Here is a 24,253-nt window from a genome sequence, read left to right on the forward strand (position 1 = left end):
CTGCCAGTAGTCCAGCATTAACCACAGGATTTGGCTTCACCCACCAGGTAGGGGCGGGAGGCAGAGTCTTCTGGACCCTGACTCTGTCCACCAGTGAGTCTGCACCAGCCCCAGGGCCCCTTGAGGTTCTTCAGTCAGGCGCCTTGTAACTAAGCAGTGTAAACAGAGTCAGCACCCAGCCAAGTGAGGGGTTGCTATTTTGTGCTGCATCTGTGGCATATGGAAGTTCCCAGGTTAGGGGTCAAATTGGAGCTGCAGCTGCTGTCCTACACCACAGCAGCGAGGGATCCTTAACACACTGAGCAAGGCCAGGGATTGAACCTGCGTCCTCATGGATACTGGTCAGGTTCATAACCCACTGAGCCACAATGGGAACTCCTGTCTCCTCTTGTTATGAAGCCTCCAGTCTTAGGGGTCAGGGCTCACTCTCACCCAAGATGACTGCATCTTGACTGCAGGTTATACCTGCAAAGACTGTATTTCCAAAATAAGGTCACATTCACAGGTTCTAGGGGCTGGGACTTGAACATGTCTTTTGTGGGGACAAAAGTCAGCCTGCCACACCTAGTTTCTTCTGGATTACCTGGAGACTGTTTTAGAATTCATTGTGTAAATCATGTGGCTCTCAATTTGAAATGTAGAATTCTAGATGCATTCTGTCATCTGAAAAGAAGATGACATAATGGGAATGGCATAATTTGGAGTCTGATTAAGGTTCCGCAGTCTTTTTTTTTTTTTTTTTGTCCTAGAGATTCTCAGATTATGCCTTTTGCTGCCTGGTAGGTGGCTCCTCTTCCTGTCACCTGTTGGCCCAGATTTAGAACTTCCTGGGCGTTTTAGAGTTATTAGAATTTTCGTAGTACTTTTTTTTAATCATGTCTAATGTAAATTGTTATTGTTCTTTAAGTTATAAAGATGCTTCAGGCTGCAAATAATTTGTTGAAGGAGGAGGAATTGGTGCACAGCTATCCCTATGACTGGAGGACGAAGAAGCCGGTGGTTATTCGTGCCAGCAAGCAGTGGTTTGTCAACATCACGGATGTTAAGACTACAGCCAAGGTATCAAAGGCACCCATCCCCCTGGGAGGCTTGGGCTTATAGTCCCTCCGTATAAAAGGTTTGCCGGTGAGCTTGGGGCAGGGTTTGGCAAATAGAAGGGATTGATGCTATTATTGTTTGGTATCATAAAGTTGTAGAATTTTTTATTTTGTTTGATTTTTTTTGCTCTTTAGGGCCGCACTTGGGGCATATGGAAGTTTCCAGGCTAGGAGCTGAATCAGAGCTACAGCTGCTGGCCTATACCACAGCCACAACAAGTGGGATATGAGTCACACCTGCGACCTACACCGTAGCTCACGGCAACGCCAGATCCTTAACCCACTGAGTGAGGCCAGGGATCGAACCCACATCTTCATGGTTCCTAGTCGAATTCATTTCCACTGCGCCACGAAGGGAACTCGAAAATTTTAGAATTTTAAAACTGAAAAGACCTTTGGTTACCATCCCTCCATTACACACATAGGGAAAATCAGGCTTAAAGAGGTTGGGTGACTTGCTCTCATCTCTTGCCCAGTGTCCTGAAAATAGCATAGAACTGGCACCTGAGTTCAGCAAGCTGTCTGAGCTCTCAGACCCTCTGCCGCCTCATCTACATCAAGGTGATAGTCATGCTGACCTCATGGCATAAGCAGATGAAAGTTCTCACAACAGCGTCTGGCCCGTAATATGCATTTAGCAAAACTCTTTTAAAACCCTTTTCTTGGAGTTCCCGTCGTGGTGCAGTGGTTAACGAATCTGACTAGGAACCATGAGGTTGCGGGTTTGGTCCCTGCCCTTGCTCAGTGGGTTAACGATCCGGCGTTGCCGTGAGCTGTGGTATAAGTTGCAGACGCGGCTTGGGTCCCACGTTGCTGTGGCTCTGGCACAGGATGGTGGCTACAGCTCTGATTTGACCCCTAGCCTGGGAACCTCCATATGCCGCGGGAGCGGCCCAAGAAACAGCAAAAAGACAAAAAAAAAAAAAACCCTTTTCTTCCTTAAATTGAAATTGCAACTCATTTGAAAAAATACTGCTTTGAGTTAACAAATACTTCATAACCTGCATTTAAAATACTGATATATCTGAGCTCTTTCATTCAGTGTGTGTGTGTGTGTGTGTGTGTGTGTGTGTGTGTGTATCTCACAAACAGTTTGGTTCCGTTAAAGAGCTCAGCTCTATCTTTGTTAATCAGGCTGAGTTTACAGATACTTGGTTTGCACACAATATTGCTATTTTTAGTTGGCTCATTTGTTGGCCTGGCAGTTCAGGGCCCCTGCCAAAGCATTGCAAGCCTTTTTCATTTTCTGCATTCATGTCGAGTGGACAGCTGTGCTATGGACTGTTTCTTTTGTTTTTTTTTTTTTTTTTTACATTTCTATGAAGCCTATTTTTCTTACCTGTAAGTGTTACAGTTTGTAACTTTCAGCTTTGCACAGATTTTTTATTACAGAACATCTGAGTCTGATGGTTATGCAATGTGCTGGAGTCAAGTTTGTTTTTTTTAACTTCTTTATAGAAAATTTTCACTTGTTCCTTACAGAAATAGAATTATCTGCTGCCATGTTTCTATCACCCAACTTCAACTATCATCAACTTTTTGCCAATTTTGTTTTTTATCTACATCCCTACCCATTGTCTACACTTCCTACCCACTGGATTGTTTTAAAGCAAATTATTGGCATTATGTTTTCCATAAGTATTTCATATTAGGTATCTGACATTTAAAATTGAAATGTAGGAGTTCCCGTCGTGGCGCAGTGGTTAACGAATCCGACTAGGAACCATGAGGTTGCGGGTTCGGTCCCTGCCCTTGCTCAGTGGGTTAACGATCCGGCGTTGCCGTAAGCTGTGGTGTAGGTTGCAGACGCGGCTCGGATCCCGCGTTGCTGTGGCTCTGGCGTAGGCCGGTGGCTACAGCTCCGATTAGACCCCTAGCCTGGGAACCTCCATATGCCGCGGGAGTGGCCCAAGAAATAGCAACAACAACAACAACAGCAAAAGACAAAAGACAAAAAAAAAAAAAAAAAAAAAAAAAAAATAAAATTGAAATGTAATTTTTTCTTTCTTTTTTTTTTTTTTTTTTTTTTTGGTTTTTTAGGGATGCACCCGCAGCATATGGAGGTTCCCAGGCTAGGGGTTGAATTGGAGCTACAGCTGCCAGCCTACACCACAGAAATGCCAGATCTGAGCTGTGTCTGCAACCTACACCACCACTTACAGCAACACCAAATCCTTAATTCACTGAGTGAGGCCAGGAATCGAACCTGCGGCCTCGTGGACACTAGTCAGGTTCGTTTCTACTGAGCCACAACAGGAACTCCTGAAATATAATTTTAATGCCATCATTACCACCTGAAGAAGGTAATAGTTATCCCTTAACAAAATCAAATGCGAAGTCAGTGTCTGCTTTTCCTGGCTATTTAATCAAAATAAACGCAGCTGTTGCCATTCTGCCAGTAGGCGGTGCTTCAGAGGACTTTGGGGGAGGGGATTTCTGGTGGTTCAGGTGAGGACACTTCAGACATGCTCTGAAAATGTAAAAATGCTTTAGTAATGGGTGGAGAGAAAATGAAAATGATTTTTTTTTTAACTTATGGATATTTTAGAATGTTTTTTCTGTACAATGCTTCTTTTGGTAACTGACAAATGCAATCAAATGTTAGTTGTTTACAACTTTTGAGGGGAGGGGTGGAAGGAGGAGAGTGTTCTTGAGACAGTAAATGGGGCATAACTTGTTTGGAGAAAGTGTTTTATGTTGTCAACCGTATCGTGTCAAGTTTGGTTATATGTAATCCGTGTTTGTCAGCCTAAGAGAGTAGCTTCTCTTAACTTGGTCTCATTTGCAGAAGAAGCATGTAAATGACTATAAACATCCAAATAAAGAATTGCATTAGGAGTGCCTGTCATGGCTCAGTGGAAACGAGTCTGACTAGCATCCCTGAGGACGCAGGTTCGATCTCTGGCCTTGCTCAGTGTGTTGAGGATCTGGCGTCGCTGTGGCGGTGGTGTAGGCTGGTCAGCTGTAGCTCCAATTCGACCCCTACCCTGGGAACCTCCCATATGCCGCAGGTGCAGCCCTAAAAAGAAAAAAAGACAAAACTGCATTAGGGTAATTAGGGACAGTTGTAGAAAATTCGTTCTGGTCTCTCTTACTGAACCTGGTTTGTGACTCAATTGCAGGATCTGTTGAAAAAAGTGAAGTTTATTCCTGAGTCAGCGCTGAATGCCATGGTCGACATGATGGACAGGCGGCCGTACTGGTGCATTTCAAGGCAGAGAGTCTGGGGTGTTCCGATCCCCGTGTTCCATCATAAGACCAAAGACGAATTCTTGATCAACAGGTAGAACTCTTTCTGAAACTTTTCAGCATTTTAAAGGGAGTTGTGTTTTCTTTAAAAATGCAACAATAGTGGACTATTGAACATGCCTGATATGTGCTCAATGAAATACTCCAAAATAACTATGGGGGGGTAAAATATAAATTTCAAAGAGGCTCTTTCATATGGTTGAAATTTTAACAAACTCTAGATTTTTTTCAATGCTGATGCTTGGAAGCAAAGACTCTGATTTTTTTCCATGAGAATTCATTATTCCTGACTGTGCGAGAGTAAGGCCTCAGGAGCCCAGAGATGAACCATGTTTAGTGGTGGAGCCCAGCATGTCATTTCTCTTTAAGAATTAGTGTCAGAAATGGTATTAGGTAATTGTGCAGATAATTTACCATTTAAGAAACTATAATATAGTTGAGTGCACATAATTAATTCTAGTGATGATTGCATTCAATTGTTTGTTCTCTTTTGTGTCCTTAATTTTTTTTTTTTTTTAATTTGGAAAGTAAACAAATCTGAGTAGAAAAGCTTATACAGTAAAAAGACTTTTTTTCCTAACTATACAGCACACCGTTTTTTTGAGGCAGTAGACACGACTGGCTTGGTCCCTGCTCTTAAGGAGTAACAGTCTAGCTAGTTTATCTTCTAGCAAATTCGGGAGGCCATCGGCATTGTTGTTACTAGCAGATGCAGAAAGGGGAATACGCCCTGGGTTTTCTGTTTGGGGGGGTAATTTTGTTTTAATTTGGCTAATGGATTTTTTACTAAGTTATCCTATAACACGAACAAAGAGTTTGACGACATGTTGGTACGTGTTTTCACATTTCATCAGTTGCGGATCCAGTGAGGGTTTTGGGGGCATGGAGACCAGCAAATGATGGAGAATTCAGGAGACGACACAGTTGAATGTCCCACTGTTGGGGGTTCATTGTCATTTTTGTAAAAAGCTTCTAATTTTCCTTGTCACCATTATTAGTATTTCCTTAGGTGGTACTGTTAGGGATATATATATATATATTTAAGGATTTTTAAAAACTATTGATTACCCTGTGGGTTTTTTTTTTTTTTAATTACTTTTAGCTACATAAAAGGTAGTTCTTGGTATCCTTGGTGTGAAGGTTCCTTTTCAGTTTGAAATATTCCTCATGGGTAATCTGACACCTGACGGCGGCCTGACACAGAGGGAAGAACCGAATCTGTTCCCTGGGCAGATACTGAAGAGCTTTTTTGCTTCACTTGTAGAGAATATGGCATTTGAATAGGGCCTTGAGCATTGGCTGGGAAATGGGGGGAAGTATTTGCAAGTGGTGGGATCAGGAGCTGAGGGCCCAGAGCAGGGAAAACATAGCACGTGCATCGGAACCAGCAGGGGGCTGCAGGGTGTTTGCGGGGATAGAAAGAGAGACTCTGAGAAGGTTGACTGGGGCAGACTGGACTCAGGCTCAGATAGCTGGCCGAGGAGTTTAAGCTCTTAGGTGGCAAGAGGAGGAAGAAGTTTTAGGAAAAGAATCTAGAGCTTAGAGACCAAGAAGTCACTGTGAGACTGTTGAAGTATTTTTACAGTGTGGATCTGAGAAAAGCCTCTTTGGCCTAAATATTGTTGCTTATGTTGTTTTGGAGCTTGACTGCAGAGAAACTAGTATCTTACTGCTCCTACTAAGAATTATAAGTTGAGATAAATGTACATAAGTATTGTTTAAAATTCCATACTGGAGGGAGTTCCCATTGTGGCTCAGCAGTAACGAACCCCAGTAGTATCCATGAGGACACAGGTTCCATCCCTGGCCTCGCTCAGTGGGTTAAGGATCTGGTCTTGCTGTGGCTGTGGTGTAGGCTGGCAGCTTCAACTCCGATTCCACCCCTAGCCTGGGAACTTCCATATGCCCTTGTGGCCCTAAAATACCAAAAAAAAAAAAAAAAAATCCATATGGAGAGTTTTCTTTTAAGGAAATGTTTATAAGCACTGCCGTTGCTCCTCATTCTTTTCTGTACTTAGAAATCAGGATTTTTAGGGAGTTTCCTAGAAGTGATTAAAGTGAACCAAATGTACGTATCAGTAAGTAGAGCAAGCTGGTTTATTTGACCATTATTTAATCACTACAATAAAATGGTACAAAGGTGGATTAGTCAGTGACCTATGTGAAATAAATGTAAGCTTTGTCAGAAAAACACAGACAGGTGTTCGTTAGGTATCATTTATGTTTTATTCTCAGTCAGTACATTTTCATGGAGTGTTAACAGCTTCTTTCCTTGCATCTACCATTGTGTTGCTTGCATGGTGTAGTTGATTTCTGATTTTGGAGTAGCAGAGATATACAGAATATTGGCCTACAGAAATGACAGACAGATTTAGCCACATTGTCTGTCAATTCATAGGTCATTTTCCTGTACACCATCTCTTAACAATGACTCGGATCCTCTTCCGTTTTTGGATCTTTTCTAAAGCGACTGAACAGTTGATTTCAGAAAATGGATGTTTATTCTTAATTATTTGTCAATTTTTGAAGACTGCATGAAAGGCTGACTTTTTGGTTTCTTCCTTAATCAAATGAGAATCAAGTGACCATGATTTTTTTTATTGTCCTTCTTGGATCTTGGTAGTGAGCTGGTCGCCGTCAAAGGTAACAGCATCTCCACTGGAAATTGGGGCACAGTCCACATGGAGTCGCTGTTACAGCTGATGGCGCCATTAAGCCCATCAGAGGGCTCCTTCCGCTCGTCTCGATGAAAGCCTATAGATTAACTCTTAAGTGTACTAGTTTTACAGAAGAAACTCTTGGTTTATTCATGTTCTAAGTAAGTTTAGAACCTGATAGATCTGAAACTCTGATGTTTAATTTTGTTTTGAAATAATGTTCTCCAGACTTGTGGTTGCCAAGGGGGAGGGAGAGGAAGGGGGATGGACTGGGAATCTGGGGTTAATAGATGCGAAGTATAGCCTTTGGAATGGATAAGCAATGGGATCCTGCTATATAGTACTGGGAACTGTCTGGTCACTTGTGATGGAGCATGATAATGAGAGAAAAAAGAATGTGTAACTGGGTCACCATGCTGTACAGTAGAAAATTGACAGAACACTGTAAATTAGCTATAATGGAAAGAATTAAAATCATTATAAAAAATAGAATTAAAAAAAAGAAATAATCTCATTCGTACTTTTTTTTTTTTTTTTTTTTTTTTTTTTTTGTCTTTTTAGGGCCGCACCTGCAGCATATAGATGTTCCCAGGCTAGGGGTCTAATCAGAGCTACAGCTGCCAGCCTACACCACAGCCACAGCAACACAGGACCCGAGCCACATCTGCTAACTACTCCATAGCTCACGGCTACACCTGATCCTTAACCCACAGAGCAAAGCCAGGGATCAAACCTGTGTCCTCATGGTTGCTAGTTAGATTTGTTTCTGCTAAGCCACGGTGGGAACTCCAGTACTTTTTATTCATGCTTATATTTTCTCAAGAAATAATTCCACTTTTGACTTTAACACCATTGATCATTTTTCTGAATCTGTAATATAATGCTATTTTTATTTTGGGGGATATCTATTCCTAATTAATAAAGACAAATATTTTTTAGCGTAAAAAGATACAATTTAGAAACAATTGCCTCCTAAGAAGGAAAAGAAGTTGTTAAATTCTTTCATTTCAGATGATTTAATCAAGTTAACAGTATTAATGCAGTAGTTAACATGCATTTTGGAAACCTAGCCCCTGAGTTCTGGAAACTATGAGAAATTGACTAGAAACAGGCAATGAATTTTAAGTTTGAGTGTTAGCTTTAGCTACATCAAAGTTTTGCTCATGTTAATAGTAATGGTTTTTGGTAAATAAAAATCAATAATGTTAATTGAATAAAAATTTCTGCAAGGAGTTCCCGTCGTGGCGCAGTGGTTAACGAATCTGACTAGGAACCATGAGGTTGTGGGTTCGGTCCCTGCCCTTGCTCAGTGGGTTAACGATCCGGCGTTGCCGTTGCCGTGAGCTGTGGTGTAGGTTGCAGACGCGGCTCGGATCCTGTGTTGCTGTGGCTCTGGCGTAGGCCGGTGGCTACAGCTCCGATTCAACCCCTAGCCTGGGGACCTCCATATGCCTCGGGAGTGGCCCAAAGAAATAGCAAAAAGACAAAAAAAAAAAATTCTGCAAAACTTTTCCCTGTCATCTTTGAAACGTAAGTATAGGATTAAATTAAAAATAGATCCCCACTCAAATTTTATTGTATTCTAGAATTAAACATAGTGAATAAATATGAAACATTTAGCCTCTTACCTCATTCCAGTGTCTCCCAGAAGAAACGTACTGTAGTCCTTAATATTTTTGCTCTTATAAAGGCAAAGTGCAGGAAACTGAAATGACAGCAGCAGTTTCTCCATTACCTCGGAATCTTAATGCTGCTTAATTTCCAGCAACATCTAAATAAGCTTAGCGCAGTTGATATAGAAGTTTCGGAATGAGTGGTTGGTGTTATAGTGGCTCTGTCTACCTAGTGGGTTTTCACGGATTGAAACCTACGAAAGGGAATATAACGCGTGTGTTTAGATAAGGGTGTTGCGTAAAGTACAAAGTTTTATGAGGGCCTTATTGCTTTGTAAACTGCAGCATTGGGATGGGAGCATGGAGGTTATGCAGAGATAATGGTTTCACCCACTTTTATCAACAGTAATTCATACTGATCTTTAGGTTATAAGTTAACCTTATTTTTGTGTCAAGTATAGAGTATTACTAACAAAGGGGAGAATTCTTAATTTCAAAAGACACATTTTGCCTACTTTTGTTTTTTTCAAATATTTAGTATCAGTAAGAAATGCCTGTAGATTGTTTTAAAACTTTTTAAAACAATCTCAGGTTTTTGGGTCTTTTTGTTTTTTGGCCTTTTTGTCTTTTAGGGCTACACCCCTGGCATATGGAGGTTCCCAGCAGCTAATATTTCTCATTTCATGATAAAAAGTAAGGAGGCAAGTCTTGCTCTAAGCCTTACTGGGACTTGCTCTGTTAAGGAAGTAGAGCTTTTTCTCCCCTCTTCAACATTTTCGCATTTCTTTTGGATACACTGGGAAAAACATGTTTTTTGGTCCAGATTCATCTGCATATGTTTGGATGGATCACAAATAAATGTCATTGTCTTAGTTGTGTGTAGTTTTATTTATGACAGCTTTTTGAAATTAGGCTTTTAAGAACTGCAGGTTTATTTTCGTTGATGTAGATAACCTAGTGCGGTTATGTCATTTTTAGTAAGTATTATTAGGTGAACTAAAAGAAAAAGCCAAACTTTTCTCCTCACTGAAGTAAGAGACTTTTATGAGTTAAAAGAGTATATTTGCAAATAAGGTTAATGTAATATAAGATTAAATTTCTTATTCTGAAACATTACAGTGTATATCTATGTGAATTACCAATCTTTTTATACGAAAATGCAGCGATTAAAACTTCAGTTTTAGGAGTTCCCGTCGTGGCGCAGTGGTTAACGAATCTGACTAGGAACCATGAGGTTGCGGGTTCGGTCCCTGCCCTTGCTCGGTGGGTTAACGATCCGGCATTGCCGTGAGCTGTGGTGTAGGTTGCAGACGCGGCTCGGATCCCACGTTGCTGTGGCTCTGGCGTAGGCTGGTGGCTACAGCTCCGATTCAACCCCTAGCCTGGGAACCTCCATATGCCGCGGGAGTGGCCCAAGAAATAGCAATAACAACGACAAAAGACAAAAAAAAAACAAAAAAACTTCAGTTTTAGTTAGATTAGAGGGGTTGACTAAACGTGGTAGAATTTTACAGTTGCCTTAATAACGTGCCACCTGCAAACTTGGAATCATTGCCGTTTGGTCTTTTTAGTTACAGACTCGGAGATACTTGGGTATGTAAAGTAATACTTAAGCTGTAGCTCTGAAACGTCATGGAATTTATCTGCTCTTCAAGGATATGAAAACTCAGTTTATTCCGCGTTCAGTTAGACGCTCTGAAATGGATGTGTAGAGGGTCTCTGCAGTGGCGAGGTTTCTGAAAGGATAAAACTTGTCGCACAGCCTTCCTTGTCCCAGCTTTCCTCCGGGTCCGTGGAACCGAAGCCAGGAACAACAGTGCGATGTATTGCTGTCTGCGTCTGATAAGTCGCAGGTGGACTCTGCTCTTTGCGCCTGGTGCTGGCTCTGACTGCGCCCGCTCCTCCTGAGACTGCGTCTCTGGTTCTCACTTTCCTTTGCAAACCCAGAGAGGAGTGTGAGCTCCCAGATACCGTGTTTGTAGCGAGAAAGGCTGGATGGAGAAGTAAAAACACAACTGAGCCATTATTAGGAGAGACAATTCCAAGGCCTGGCTTTTAATTGTGATACTCTGTGAGGCTCAAGACAACAGAACAGTTTATCTTGTCAGTTTAGCTGTTAAATGTGTTTTTCTGTGAATCCAGTTAGAGAGTGCTTTTAAAAGTATACAGATGGGGAGTTCCAGCTCCGATTCAACCCCTAGCCTGGGAACCTACATATGCCGCGGGAGCGGCCCAAGAAATGGCAAAAAGACAATAAATAATAAAAGCCCCAAAAAAGAAGTGTTCACATAAACGTGTGTATGTGTGTATAGATAATTTGTGGTATATTCATAATGCTTTTATTGTGATTACTAATCATATTAATACTGGCTCTCTACCTTATTTTCTAAATTAATATGAAATTTGAACCATTTTCCTTTATTTTTGTACTGTTTTTTATCTGTTTATCTCCAACACACGTCTAAGGACTTCAGTGTTTTACCATTTACCTAAAATGACCGTCTAATGATAACAGTGTAAAAATAGAAAAGCAAAATGACGCTGGCGTTTAGAATCTCCTTGAAAGAAGGTGGCGTGGTTAGTGCGGAATGTGTCTGTGTGTGGGCTCTGCTGCTTGCTTTCTCTCCCTCGAGAGGGATGGCATGAGGCCGCTTCAGGTTTTCTGCTGTAGTACGTTCGTATTAACTGATAAAGTGTTCTGGGCGAACTGTCTGAAACAGTAATAGGTAACTACACGGCGTCGTAGTATAGCCAGGGACTTAGTGCCCAGTTTTTATGGTCCTCCTGTCGCAAAAGTTTATCTTTGCTGTTAAAGTCCATCCGAAGTGTGTGGCTGCTTAAGAAACATGGACTGTGCCCATCGAAACAGTCTTACTCTTGCAATTTCCTCCAAGTAGATTCTGGCAGCCTTGCACCTTGTCAGTCTGTCCTTCTTGCGATGACCGGATGAAGGAGGCCCGATTTCAGTTTGTGGAGCACATATTGTCTAGAGCACACCGTGGCGTTTTGCTCCCCACTCAGTGTCTCATAGCACCTCATTCTGTCTGCATTACCGGCCACGGGTTCACCGATGTGCTTTATGCAGTCACGGTTAAGGAGCAGCTGACCCGGTTAAGAACTTAGAGCTCTCCCCGTGCACGCTCTTTCCACTTCTGTCGCCCTTCTAATGAGTATACGGTGGAAAGACGGGCGATCCGGGCGTCGTCTTCAGACGCGTGTTTTCTTCTCTGCACATTAATGTGGGTATGTGTTTTGGTAATGGGTTAACAAAACTACTGTCTGTATTGACCTGATTTCACAGGATAGATTTAAATGATAGCTAACACTTACATAATACCTGCTACTATGTGTCAGACACTGTTGTAAGCCTTTTTTTTTTTTTTTTTTTTTTTTTTTGGCTTTTTAGGGCTATACCCTCAGCACATTGGAGGTTCCCAGGCTAGGGGTCGAATGGGAGCTGCAGCTTCCGGCCGGCCTACACCACAGCCACAGCAACGCAGGGTCTGAGCTGTGTCTGCGACCTGCACCACGCCTCAAGGCAGTGTGGATCCTTAACCCACTGAGCAAGGCCAAGGACTGAACCCGCGTCCTCATGGATACTAGTTGGGCTCGTTTCTGCTGAGCCACAACGGGAACTCCTTGTTCTAGGCACTTATATATATGTTCGGTTAGAATCTTCTGATCCATAGTCAGATGCATTATCCATTGTGCCCTGGCCCGCTTTATAAGCCCTATTAAGTCCATAATAGCTCTCGTAATGATACGGTTGTTTTTTGCATTTTACAAACCAAAGTACAGAAACGTTGAGTGCTTTGTTCAGGGTCACAGAGTAGCGATAGAACCAGGAATTAAATGAAAGCTCTCTGGCTCCAGGATCCACATTCCTGACCAGAGTGTTGTGTGAGTGGAAGGCAACCAGAGGAAGCTGTGATGTCCATACAGCTGTGATGGTAAATTAAAGGTATGTTATTCCTGTGAGAGAGTTTACTAGAAACTTTTCCCTGAGTTTAATTGTCACATAATTTATAACTGGGTTCTTCCCAGAGATAGGATCCATTTCAGCATTCATTTGATCCATGTTTGTTGGCTTTCTGTTGTGTGAGACATGTGCTGAATTTTACTGGACCCTCTCATTTAGGTTGCAGTCATTCTGAGGGAGCATCACGAAAACGTAGGTTTCAGTAGGACGGGACTCTCAGTGCTTCGTTAACCGCTGTCTCTCCAGTGCCTATGACAGGGTCCAGGACGTTGGCGGCATTGAAGCAAGACTTGTTACGAAAATTGCCCTGTTCTCCTTAACAGAAGGGGCTGCCAAGACCTAGAGAAGTTTGAGTACCCGTGTGCGGTCATGAACACACAGGCGGCAGAGTTAGGATGTAAGCAGGGTGTCTGTTGCCCAGATCTGTGCCCTGGTACACGGCTCGGCCTCTTCTGCAGTGAAGGGACACAGGAAGTTTTGGGGAGGGGATTGGTGTGATAAAAGCAGTGTCAGGGATGCAGCTACCTCAGAGATGTGTCATCTAAAGTAAATTATGTGAGTCATGCGTCGATCTAGTCTTGAAGCAGTGAGGTTGGACTAATACAGTATCAGGACCAGAGAACACATTTGAGTCATATTTCAAAGGCAGAACTGACAGAGTGTGTTGGCTTAATTTGAGCAGAAATTGGAGGAGATAGATAAGTAGGTTTTGAATAAAGGTACTCGGATAGAAAATAGATTGATAAAAATAGGGAAATGAGTAACTGAAATAGGGATATAAAGAGTTTTTTTTTTTCTTTTAAAGGTTACATATGATCCATTTGACTTTATTTATATCGAATTTGAGGACAGCAGGTGCTAAGTAAGCAAGTAACTGAAGATAATACCACTAAAATTTGGCTGAAAAGATAGGAAAAAAAATCTTGCTATATATAGGGACAAATATGCTGCAGATAGGGAAAAAAATCAGTATTTCTTAGTTTTTTTTTTTTTTTTTTTTTGTCTTTTCTAGGGCTATACCCTCAGCATATGGAGGTTCCCAGGCTAGGGGTTGAACTGGAGCTACAGCTGCTGCCCTACACCACAGCCACAGCAATGCAGGATCCAAGCCACGTCTGCGACCTACACTACACCTCAGGGCAACACCAGATTCTTAACCCACTGAGCGAGGCCAGGGATCGAACCTGCAACCTCATGGTTCTTAGTCCACTGAGCCACGACGGGAACTCCTAAAATGGAGTTTGATATTAATCCTAATAATAAACTGAGCAGTTTTGCCTTCTTCCCCTAAAATAGCCAGACTGTGGAGCATATCGCGAAACTCGTGGAAGAACATGGCAGTGATATCTGGTGGACTCTTCCCTCTGAGCAGCTTCTCCCCAAAGAAGTCCTGTCGCAGGTACATTTCTTTTTTTCTTTGCTTTTTAGGGCCGCCCCTGTAGCATATGGAGGGTCCCAGGCCAGGGGTTGAATCGGAGCTGCAGCTGCCGACCTACACCACAGCCACAGCCATACCAGATCTGAGTCTCATCTGCGACCCACACCACAGCTCACGGCAATGCCGGAGCTTTAACCCACTGAGTGAGGTCAGGGATCGAACCCGCGTTCTCATGGATACTGGTCAGGTTTGTAATTGCTGAACCACTATGGGGACACCTCAGGTAAGTATCTGTCCGTATTTAACAGTCTCTGTGCGTATTGCATAATTTAATGACAACACGCGACTCCCGGGAGTTAAAAAGTACTTACACTGTCATGTGTGTTTTTGTTGAGCGAGGAAAGCTTGGTTTTTAGTGTAGCAGTAGAGCATGAGGGGTTCCCTTAGCATGTTGAGAGCCAGCGTTGATTCTGATTTGCTTAGCTGAGCAGATGTCCCTGTGACTGTGAGGGAGCACTGCCAACATTGGTCCATCTGGACTTGGGGACGTGAGGTCGAGGTAGCTGATGGCATCAGACTTCGAAAAATCCCAACTGGAAGACAGTTTCAAGGAAATTCAGTTTGTATTTACATTAGTAAATGTGTAATTAAGTGGCCACAGTCACTCTTGTGTACAAATGAAGCAATTGTTCTTAATACTTAAAAATGTCTTAAATTTCATTTTAAATTTTGAACTTAGGAATTCCCATCATGGCTCAACAGGTTAACCCAACAGTCTCTCTGAGGATGCAGGTTTGATCCCTGGCCTTGCTCCGTGGGTTAAGGAGCCAGTGTTGCCACAAGCTGCAGTGTAGGTCACAGATGTGGCTCAGATCCAGTGTTGCTATGGCATAGGCCGGCAGCTGCAGCTCTGATTCGATCCCTGGCCTGGGAAATTCCAAATGCTTCAGGTGTAGCCCTAAAAAGAAAATAAGTAAATAAATGAAATGTGAATGTAATGGTTGTAAGAATTTCATTTTCTTAAGCTTTGATTATTAATTGTAAATATTGTCATTTTTGCGGAATTAAAATGTTTTTATATGATCTCATTAGGTTGGTGGTCCTGATGCTTTGGAATACGTGCCAGGTCGGGATATTTTGGACATCTGGTTTGATAGTGGAACTTCATGGTCTTATGTTCTTCCAGGTAATTTGAAGTAATAGACTAAATACCAGCCAAACAATTTGGGCAATATATAAATGCTGTCAGTAGAAATTCATAAGCAAGAACTTTGTGTGTGTGTTATTTGGAAGTATATCTCCTGCTATAACATAATTTTACATCTGGAAGAGTCCTTAGAAATCATTTACTCCAGTGATTTTTAAACTGTAGAAAAATGTTTTCCAAATGAAATTTTATGTGGAACCGTAATACATAAGGTAAATAAAAATGGCAATTTTCTTCATCCTCTCAGCTCATTCTCCTTGACTCACCTGGCAGCCAACCCCCAGGGACTCAGTTCTGTAAGGCAGAGTTTGGAAAGCTCTGAAATCGCGTGACCCCATAATTACTCAGAAGAAGCAATGAGGTTGAATTAGAGTCAGATTAGGTGCTGGTCGCCTCACAGCCTGGTGTCAGACGGGAGCTCAGGTACCTGCTCTTCCTTTCTCCTCCTGTTCACATCACAGCTCCCCTGCCTCCGCAGACAGCTAACTAGTTTATACTTGCTTTTTTAGTGGCTGAGAGGAAGGAGAGATTGGGCAGGAATCAGGAGGGAGCAGCTGTGGGCACACGTGAGAGGATGTGTTTGGGTGTGACACGGTTTCATCAAGGATGCTAAGTGAGAGGTTGGAAGAAAATGACCCACCGCTTCTCTGCACCGTGACGTTAAAGACAGGTGGCGGAGAAGCACCCGTGCATCAGGTGGTTCCTCCCATTGCTACCAAGTGCTGGCTTTTGCCCAACAGATCCTGCTTGCTTTCTGGAGCAAAGGAGTGTGGGCAAATAGCTTGCCTGCTGGGCTGGCCATTGCTAAAGGGATACTTCCGGTACGAGGCCTCGTTATTGGGATGGCCGTGATTCCTGCAAGGTGATGGCTTAGCAGGTGCATGTTTTCCTCCACCGGGGTCTGCCTTTCAGCTTAGGAAATTTGAAAAGCAAAATACATATAATTTATGTTTTAGCTGTATTATAGCTTAAATATACGTCATGATTCATAATGATCAAATATAAGTTAACATTTTAATGCAATTTTTATGTAGCAATTTTCAGAATTATGATTTCATAAGCTTCTCCCACTGTTCTGAAGAGAAAATACTGCTTGTTTAGGTACTTCGTCACCCTAAATTATATTGAAAACGTAGGCACATAACACTACATAAGGTAGGTATTAGGGTAGGTAGTGTCATAAACAGAAAGCAGGGTTACCTCTTCCTGCATTTGGGGCAGCAGGCTGAATTTCAAAAAAGAGGAAGCTGTGTGTTGAAATCGTGCTAGTATAGTATATTTGAAAGTTCAGGAGCTGCTTCAGCCCTGGTGAGAATTGGTGCTCCTGGCGTTGTTGCTTTTTAATGTCTGCAGTGCAGTCACGTTACTGAGTCCCTCAACTGTAGGTTATACTTGGAGCCATTGATTCTATTAAACTGCATGAAGGTTGTCATTGGAACCTGTCTATGCTACTGTCAGGGGTACTGACAGAGTTCAGTGATACCGCTTCTAGTTTGTGATGTTCTTAAGTATTTGACAGTGACAGAAACAGTTGAGTAAATAAAAGATGAAAATGCACCTGGTGAAAAATTAATTTTTCCTTCCATGTCATATTTAGGTAATTCAAAGAAAGAAAATTATTTGTCACCCAAATATGCACATGCATAGGAGGCTCCTGGAACATAAACTGTATGTTCACAGATGATGCACAACCCAAACTTAGACTGTAGTTCCTCCTTTGTCTCTCAGATCTTATATTCCTCTTCCTCAAAAAAAAGTAAAGAAATAACAAAAATCTTAGGAAATTGATCAGCAAGAGTTAGTTTAATTATATTGCATCCTATCTTCCTCTCATTTATTCTTTCATGATGAAATATTTCAAAAGATAAATAGGCAGAAAGAATGAGCTGGAAAGGTGTCAAGTTACGAGACTGATTCATGGTTCAAAAAACCATGAAACTAGGTGATTTTCCTTTGAAAATTAAAAAAAGAGCAGTTGCCTACATTCCTGGGAGGCTTATTGTGCTTTGCACTCTCAGACGGCTTGTGTTAAGTCTGATATGAAGTGATGCAGTGTCTGCATAGAGTAGATCATTGCAGAGGAAAATCAGCTTGATTCTGAGCTTAATTACCTGTCTTCACCAATATCCACAGATGTTCGACAAGGTGAACTTGATGATTGTATAGGATACATAGCTAGTTTTATGTTTTGCTGGCAGATTTTGTAGCCGTGAAAGAGATTTGGCTTCTGAATTTTGACACCAGGTCAAGTACCTGGTGCATTTCATTGTGAGTGAGTTTAAACTCTGTGGAAGTTAAGGAATTGAAACTTGAACTCTTTCTGAAAGGGAATGGCATTTTCAAGGGAATTATGTATAGGTGATAAGTCATATCTCTATTTCTAAAACAAACCATTTACCGAAGACATGAATTATTATAGTGATTTAAAGATAATTAATGCTCGGGTTTTTAAAAAGATAGCTCTGCATCTTGGCTCGGTTTAAGTTCATAGCAAAATTGAAAGTACAGACCCCCGTCGCCTTCCTCACTCTCTGCATCCTGTCAGAGTGGTCTGATTCGAGGACCCTCTGTTGGTACGTAGTTTACATTAGCGTTCACTCACGATGGGGTACATTCTGTGGGTTTTGACAAAACTATAATGGCGTGTATCACACACAGAAGAACAGTTTTATTGCCCTAAAACTCTTCTGCTCCACCCATTCCCCTCCTTCCTTGCGACCCAGGGCAACCACTGTTCTTTTCACTGCCTCCATAGTTTTGCCCTTTCCAGAGTGTCACAGAGTTGGGGCCAGTGTGTAGCTTTTTCAGGTTGGCTTCTTCTACTTAATAACACGCACTCAAGTTTCCTCTGTGTCTTTTCAGGCCTTGGTAGCTCACATCTTTTTAGTGCTGAACAATATGTCATGGTCTGGATGTACCACAGTTTATCCATTCACCTGCTGAAGTAGTCAGTGTTCTAAATACTTATTCTACATCATTTCTGATTTTTTTTTTTTTAACAGAGAAACGACTTGAATAGAGAAAAGAGAACATTTTTGGAAATAGAAACATAGGTTCACAAATAACTTTTTTTCCATTTTTTATTACTCAATTACATTTATAGTTGTGCAATGTCATCACAACCCAGTTTTATAGCATTTCCATCCCACAACCCCAGCGCATCCCCCCACCCCCCAAACTGTCTCCTTTGGAAACCATAAGTTTTTCAAAGTCTGTGAGTCAGTATCTGTTCTCCAAAGAAGTTCATTTTGTCCTTTTTTTAGATTCCATATGTAAGTGATTGCATTTGTCTGACTGACTTCACTTAGCATGATCATTTCTACGTCCATCCATGTTGCTAAAAATGTCGGTGTTTCATTCCTTTCAATGGCTGAGTGATATTCCATTGTGTATATGTACCACATCTTCTTGTTCCACTCCTCTGTCGATGGACATTTAGGTTGTTTCCATGTCTTGGCTATTGTGAATAGTGCTGCAATGAACATCGGAGTACATGTGTCTTTGCGAGTCATGGTTTTCTCTGGGTAGATACCCAGGAGTGGGATTGCTGGATCAAATGGTAGTTCTATTTTGAGTTTTCAGGAATCTCCATACTGCTTTCCACAGTGGTTGCACCAATTTACAATCCCACCAACAGTGTACTAGGGTTCCTTTTTCTCCACACCCTCTCCAGCATTTATTGTTTGTAGACCCTTTGATGATGGCCATTCTGGCCAGTGGTAAGGTGGTACCTCAGAGTGGTTTTGATTTGCATTTCTCTAATAATGAGTGATGTTGAACATCTTTTCATGTGTTTTTTGGCCATTCGTATGTCTTCTTTGGAGAATTGTCTGTTTAGATCTTCTGCCCATTTTTGGATGGGGTTGTTTGTTTGGTATTGAACAGTAGGAGGTGTTTATAAATTTTGGAGATTAATCCCTTGTCGGTCGATTCATTTGCAAAGATTTTCACCCATTCTGTAGGTTGTCTTTTTGTTTTGTTTAGGGTTTCCTTTGCTGTGCAGAAAATTTTAAGTTTAATCAATTCCCACTTGTTTATTTTTGTTTTTACTGTCATGACTCTAAGAGGTGTGGACTGGAGAAAATGTTGTTGTCGTTTATGTCGGAGAGTGTTTGGCCTGTGTTTTCCTCTAAGAGTTTTAGAGTGTCTGGTCTTATACCTAGGTCTTTAATCCATTTGGAGTTTATTTTTGTGTATGGTGTTAGGAGTGTTCTCATTTCATTCTTTTCCATGTGGCTGTCCAGTTTTCCCAGCACCACTTATTGAACAGGCTGTCTTTTCTCCATTGTATATTCTTGCCTCCTTTGTCATAGATTAGTTGACTGTAGGTGCGTGGGTTTAATTCTGGGCTTTCTGTCCTGTTCCACTGATCTATATTTCTGTCTTTGTGCAAGTACCATATGGTTTTGATGACTCTAGCTTTATAGTATAGCCTGAAGTCAGGGTGCCTGATTGCTCCAGCTCCATTTTTCTTTTTCAGGATTCCTTTGGCTATTATGGGTCTTTTGTGCTTCCAAACAATCTTTAAAATATTTTGTTCGAGTTCTGTGAAAAATGCCCTTGGTAATTTGATAGGGATTGCATTGAATCTGTAGATTGCCCTGAGTAATATAGACATTCGATGATATTGATTCTTCCAATCCTAGAGCATAGTATGTCTTTCCATCTGTTTGTGTCATCTTTGATTTCTTTCATCAGTGTCTTATAGTTTTCGGAGTATAGATCTTTTGTCTCTTTAGGTAGGTTTATTCCTAAGTATTTTATTCTTTTGGATATGATGGTAAATGGGATCTTTTCCCTAATTTCTCTTTCTGATCTTTCATTGTTAGTATATAGGAGTGCAGTCAATTTCTGCATATTAATTTTGTATTCTGTGACTTTGCCAAACTCAATGATGAGCTCTAACAGTTTTCTGGTAGAGTCTTCAGGATTTTCTAGGTATAATAGCATGTCGTCTGTAAATAGTGATAGTTTTACTTCTTCCTTTCCAATTTGGATTCCTTTTATTTCTTTTTCTTCTCTGATTGCTGTGGCTAGGACTTCCAAAACACTATGTTGAATAGTAGTGGGAATTCTTTCAGCTTTTCACCGTTGAGAATGATGTTAGCTCTGGGATGCCATATAGGGCCTTTATTGTGTTGAGGTAGATTCCTTCTATGCCCTCTTTCTGAAGGGTTTTTATCAGAAATGGGTGTTGGATTTTGTCAAAGGCTTTTTCTGCATACAAATAATTTTTTAAACATTTTACCCTTTTAAGGAAATATACAATACTATTTTAAAAAGAGCTTAATTTCCAAACTTAGTTATTTTTTTTAGCATATTTTTAGTAATTATTTTTGGTTTAAATTTTATTATTTTTTTTAGGGCCACCCTTGCAACATATGGAAGTTCCCAGACTAGGGATCAAATCAGAGCTGTAGTTGCCGGCCTAGGCCACAGCCACAGCAGTGCAAGATCCAAGCCGCATCTACGCCCTACACCACAGCTCAGGGCAACGCTGAATCCTTAACCCACTGAGGCCAGGGATGGAACCTGCGTCCTCATGGATGCTAGTTGGATTCATTTCTGCTGCGCCACAGTGGGAACTCAAGTTACCATCTTTTTAGTCTCCTCTTTTTTTTTTTTTTTTTTTGTCTTTTGTCTTCTTAGGGCCACACCTGAGGCATATGGCGATTCCCAGGCTAGGGATCTAATTGGAGCTGTTGCTGCCAGCATACACCAAAGCCACAGCAATTCAGGATCCCAGCTGCATCTACGACCTACACCACAGCTCACAGCAATGCTGGATCCTTAACCCACTGAGCGAGGCCAGGGATTGAACCTGCAACCTCATGGTTCCTAGTTGGATTTGTTTCAGCTGCGCCACAACGGGAACTCCAGCTATCATCTTTTTAGTCTCCTCCTTTTGTCCTTGTCTTTTGTGACCTTATGTTCATGGTTTATTTTGTGGAAGATAGTACCTCAGCTTGGGTTTGTGTGATGTGTTCTTGTGACTGTGTTTAGACTGTGCATTTTTGGCAGGACTGTTCGAAAAGTGACACTGTGTCCTTTTCAGTGCGTCATGTCAGAAGTCACTTGTCTTACTGGTGCTGTTTACCTTTGATCACTGGGTTGAGGTGCAGCTGGCCCATTTTCTCCATGGCAGTTACTCCTCCCGCTCCCCGTAGTAACTGCTACAACAAGTACAGCGGACCCGTGAACAGCTTCGGGGCGGGCACTGACCCTCCGTGCTGTCACAGTTGGCCCTCCACTTCCCTGGTTCTGCATCTGTGGATTCAAACAACTGCAGATCACATGGTGCCCTCTGTGGTAGTGAAAAAATCTTTGTATAACTGGACCTGCGCAGTTCAAACCTGTGTCGTTCAAGGGCCAACCATATCTTGTAGGGAGATGCTTCAAGACCCGAAGTATCCTGTTTTCTCACCAAATGTTCACCTAGTGTTTAAGTGTTTGATGATTCTTTTTTTTTAATGATTTTTTTCTTTCTTTCTTTTTTTTTTTTGGTCTTTTTGTCTTTTCTAGGGCCGCATGCACGGCGTTTGGAGGTTCCCAGGCTAGGGGTCTAATCGGAGCTGTAGCCACCAGCTGATGCCACAACCACAGCAATGTGGGATCCGAGCCACATCTGCAACCTACACCATAGCTCACGGCAACACCGGATCCTTAACCCACTGATCGAGGCCAGGGATCGAACCCGCAACCTCATGGTTCCCAGTCGAATTCGTTAACCACTGAGCCACGGCAGGAACTCCCTTCTTTTTCCATTATAGCTAGTTTATTTTACAGTGTTCTGTCAATCTTCTGCTGTATAGCAAGGTGACCTGGTCACAAATTTATATATGTTCTTTTTCTCATATCCTCCGTCATAAGTGACTAGATACAGTTCCTGGTGCTACATATTTGATGATTCTTTTTTTTTTTTTTTTTCTTTGTCTTTTTGCCATTTTTTGGGCCGCTCCCGTGGCATATGGAGGTTTCCAGGCTAGGGGTCAAATCGGAGCTATAGCCACCAGCCTACGCCAGAGCCACAGCAACGCGGGATCTGAGTGGCATCTGCAACCTACACCACAGCTCACAGCAACGCCGAATCCTTAACCCACTGAGCAAGGGCAGGGATCGAACCCACAACCTCATGGTTCCTAGTTGGATTCGTCAACCACTGTGCCACAACGGGAACTCCCATATTTGATGATTCTTAACTGAAATGATTGTTACTTATGATGTTTAGCAAGTGGTCCCTTATTTCAGATTTTTAAACTCTTGAATTAACTGTTGTTACTTGTTAAATGCTAAAGGGGCTCTCAAGCTTGTGTACGTATGTGTCCCCCAAACTTGAGAATAAATTATTTGTAGAGCAAATGATTTTCTTTTCCCATATTTTTTTGGAAAGGCTCAACTTTTATTTCTATTTATTGAAAAAAAAAATTGAGGGTGGGGCATGCTTGCGGCATGGAGAAGTTCCCGGGCCAGGGATTGAGCCACAGCAGTGACAACACTGAGTCTATAACCACTGGGCCACCAGGGAACTCCAGAGACTTAATTTTTGAAGAGCATTTTTAGGTTCTTTAAAATTAAAAGGCAGGTACAGAGATTCATCATAAACCCCCTGCCCCCACCCGTGTGTAGTCTCTCCTGGTTCGCAAGATCTCCCACCAGGGTGTGTATGTGGCAGGTGTTCAGCCTACACTGACACATCATAGTTTACAAGGGTTCACGCTTGGTGTCGCGTCTTTACGGGTGTGGACAAATGTATGATGATGTGTATCCATCATTATAGCGTCACCCAGGGTATTCACGGCCTGAAAAATCACCTGTGCTGCCTCTTCATTCCTCCCCCTTCCACCAGTCTGACATCTCAGACTCTGGCTCGTAGGGCTCTTTTATGGTTTGCTCATATTTTGACTGGGTTGTTGTCAAATTAGAAGTTAATAATTTGCTCTTTATAAGACATTTTTTTCTAACTTGTTTAATACCTTCGTTACGTGCATTCAACCCCTGGTCAGAATGTCTAGGTTTATTATTTATTTATTTGTATTCTTTCTTTCTGGTTGTTGTTGTTTTCCTTATTTTGTTTTGTTTTTTTAGGGCCGTCCCTGCGGCATATGGAGGTTCCCAGGCTAGGAGTCGAATCAAAGCTGCAGCTGCTGGCCCACACCCCAGTCACAGCAACGTAGGATCCAAGCCTCATCTGCAACCTATACCACAGCTCATGGCAATGCCGGATCCTTAACCCACCTGTGTCCTCATGGATCCTAGTTGGGTTCATTACCGTGGAGCCACGACAGGAACTTCCAGATTGTCCCGATGTAGGCTCCGTGCCTACTGCTTACTGTCTGCATAACCTTGGGCAGTTATAAGACCTCTCAGAGTCTCACTTTCTTCATCTGTAAAGTGGGGGTCATAGTAAGACCTGCCTTGTAGAGTTGCTGTGAGACTCAAGTGAATTAACACGTAAAGTTAGGAGATGCTCAGCGAATCATTGTTGAATTAATAAAAACAGTTTATTTTCATAAAAGGTTTAACTGGAAACATTGATACTGATAATTATTATGAGTCAACCCCATAATTTAGATAATATTGTAGTTATCTGCGCTTTGGGAGATCATACTCCAAGGTTTATTTTCTTGATCTTGATTAATAAATTGGCAATGAGGGTACAGCCCAAGGGAACGCAGGCCAGCCCTTGGGGAGAACATGACACAAGAAATAAGTCACACGGTTACTTTGAATGTTTTAACGCTGATAAATTTCATTTCCACTTTCCTATTTTAATTAAGTTTCTCTTTTTTCGTATTTATTTTTGAGGTACTGACCAAAGAGCAGATTTGTACTTGGAAGGAAAAGACCAGCTTGGGGGTTGGTTTCAGTCTTCCTTGTTAACAAGCGTGGCAGCAAGGAGGAAATCTCCTTTTAAGTAAGTATCCACCTGAGCTGAACACTTCGAGGGTTTCTGCTGAGTCCTTGCCGGTGTGTGAAGCATTGTGCTGAGTACAGAGGGAGAGAGAGAGAGAGAGAGAGAGAGAGAGAGAGAGAGAGTGTGTGTGTGTGTGTGTGTGTGTGTGTGTGAGAGAAA

General features: G+C 41.9%; 1 protein-coding gene, 1 long non-coding RNA gene and 2 other non-coding genes across 5 annotated transcripts in view; 2 read left to right on the forward strand and 2 right to left on the reverse strand.

Moving 5' to 3' along the window:
* The window catches only part of IARS2 (isoleucyl-tRNA synthetase 2, mitochondrial), a 49,152-nt gene that overhangs the window by 12,553 nt on the left and 12,346 nt on the right, over positions 1–24,253 (forward strand). Inside the window, exons 11-15 of one of the 2 annotated variants that reach the window (XM_005656783.4) lie at positions 908–1,059; positions 4,220–4,380; positions 13,892–13,994; positions 15,066–15,159; positions 23,986–24,094. In XM_005656783.4, coding sequence (XP_005656840.2) covers positions 908–1,059; positions 4,220–4,380; positions 13,892–13,994; positions 15,066–15,159; positions 23,986–24,094 — 619 coding nt within the window. Of the gene's footprint in view, positions 1–907; positions 1,349–3,200; positions 3,565–4,219; positions 4,381–13,891; positions 13,995–15,065; positions 15,160–23,985; positions 24,095–24,253 lie in introns of those variants that run through there. The other variant, XR_014817328.1, reaches the window with a different exon arrangement.
* MIR215 (microRNA mir-215) lies at positions 6,673–6,768 on the reverse strand. Its single transcript, NR_038518.1, has one exon. It is a non-coding gene; the product is annotated as a microRNA mir-215 (primary transcript).
* On the reverse strand, positions 6,977–7,054 carry MIR194B (microRNA mir-194b). Its single transcript, NR_038582.1, has one exon. It is a non-coding gene; the product is annotated as a microRNA mir-194b (primary transcript).
* LOC146398795 (uncharacterized) lies at positions 15,428–16,954 on the forward strand. The gene is made up of 2 exons (XR_014817339.1): positions 15,428–15,603; positions 15,690–16,954. It is a non-coding gene; the product is annotated as an uncharacterized LOC146398795 (long non-coding RNA).

Source organism: Sus scrofa, chromosome 10 (genome assembly GCF_054392235.1).
Source record: "Sus scrofa isolate SSC_HxYL_T2T_F1_AM1 chromosome 10, Sscrofa_HxYL_maternal_Yorkshire_Landrace_v2.0, whole genome shotgun sequence".
NCBI lineage: Eukaryota > Metazoa > Chordata > Mammalia > Artiodactyla > Suidae > Sus > Sus scrofa.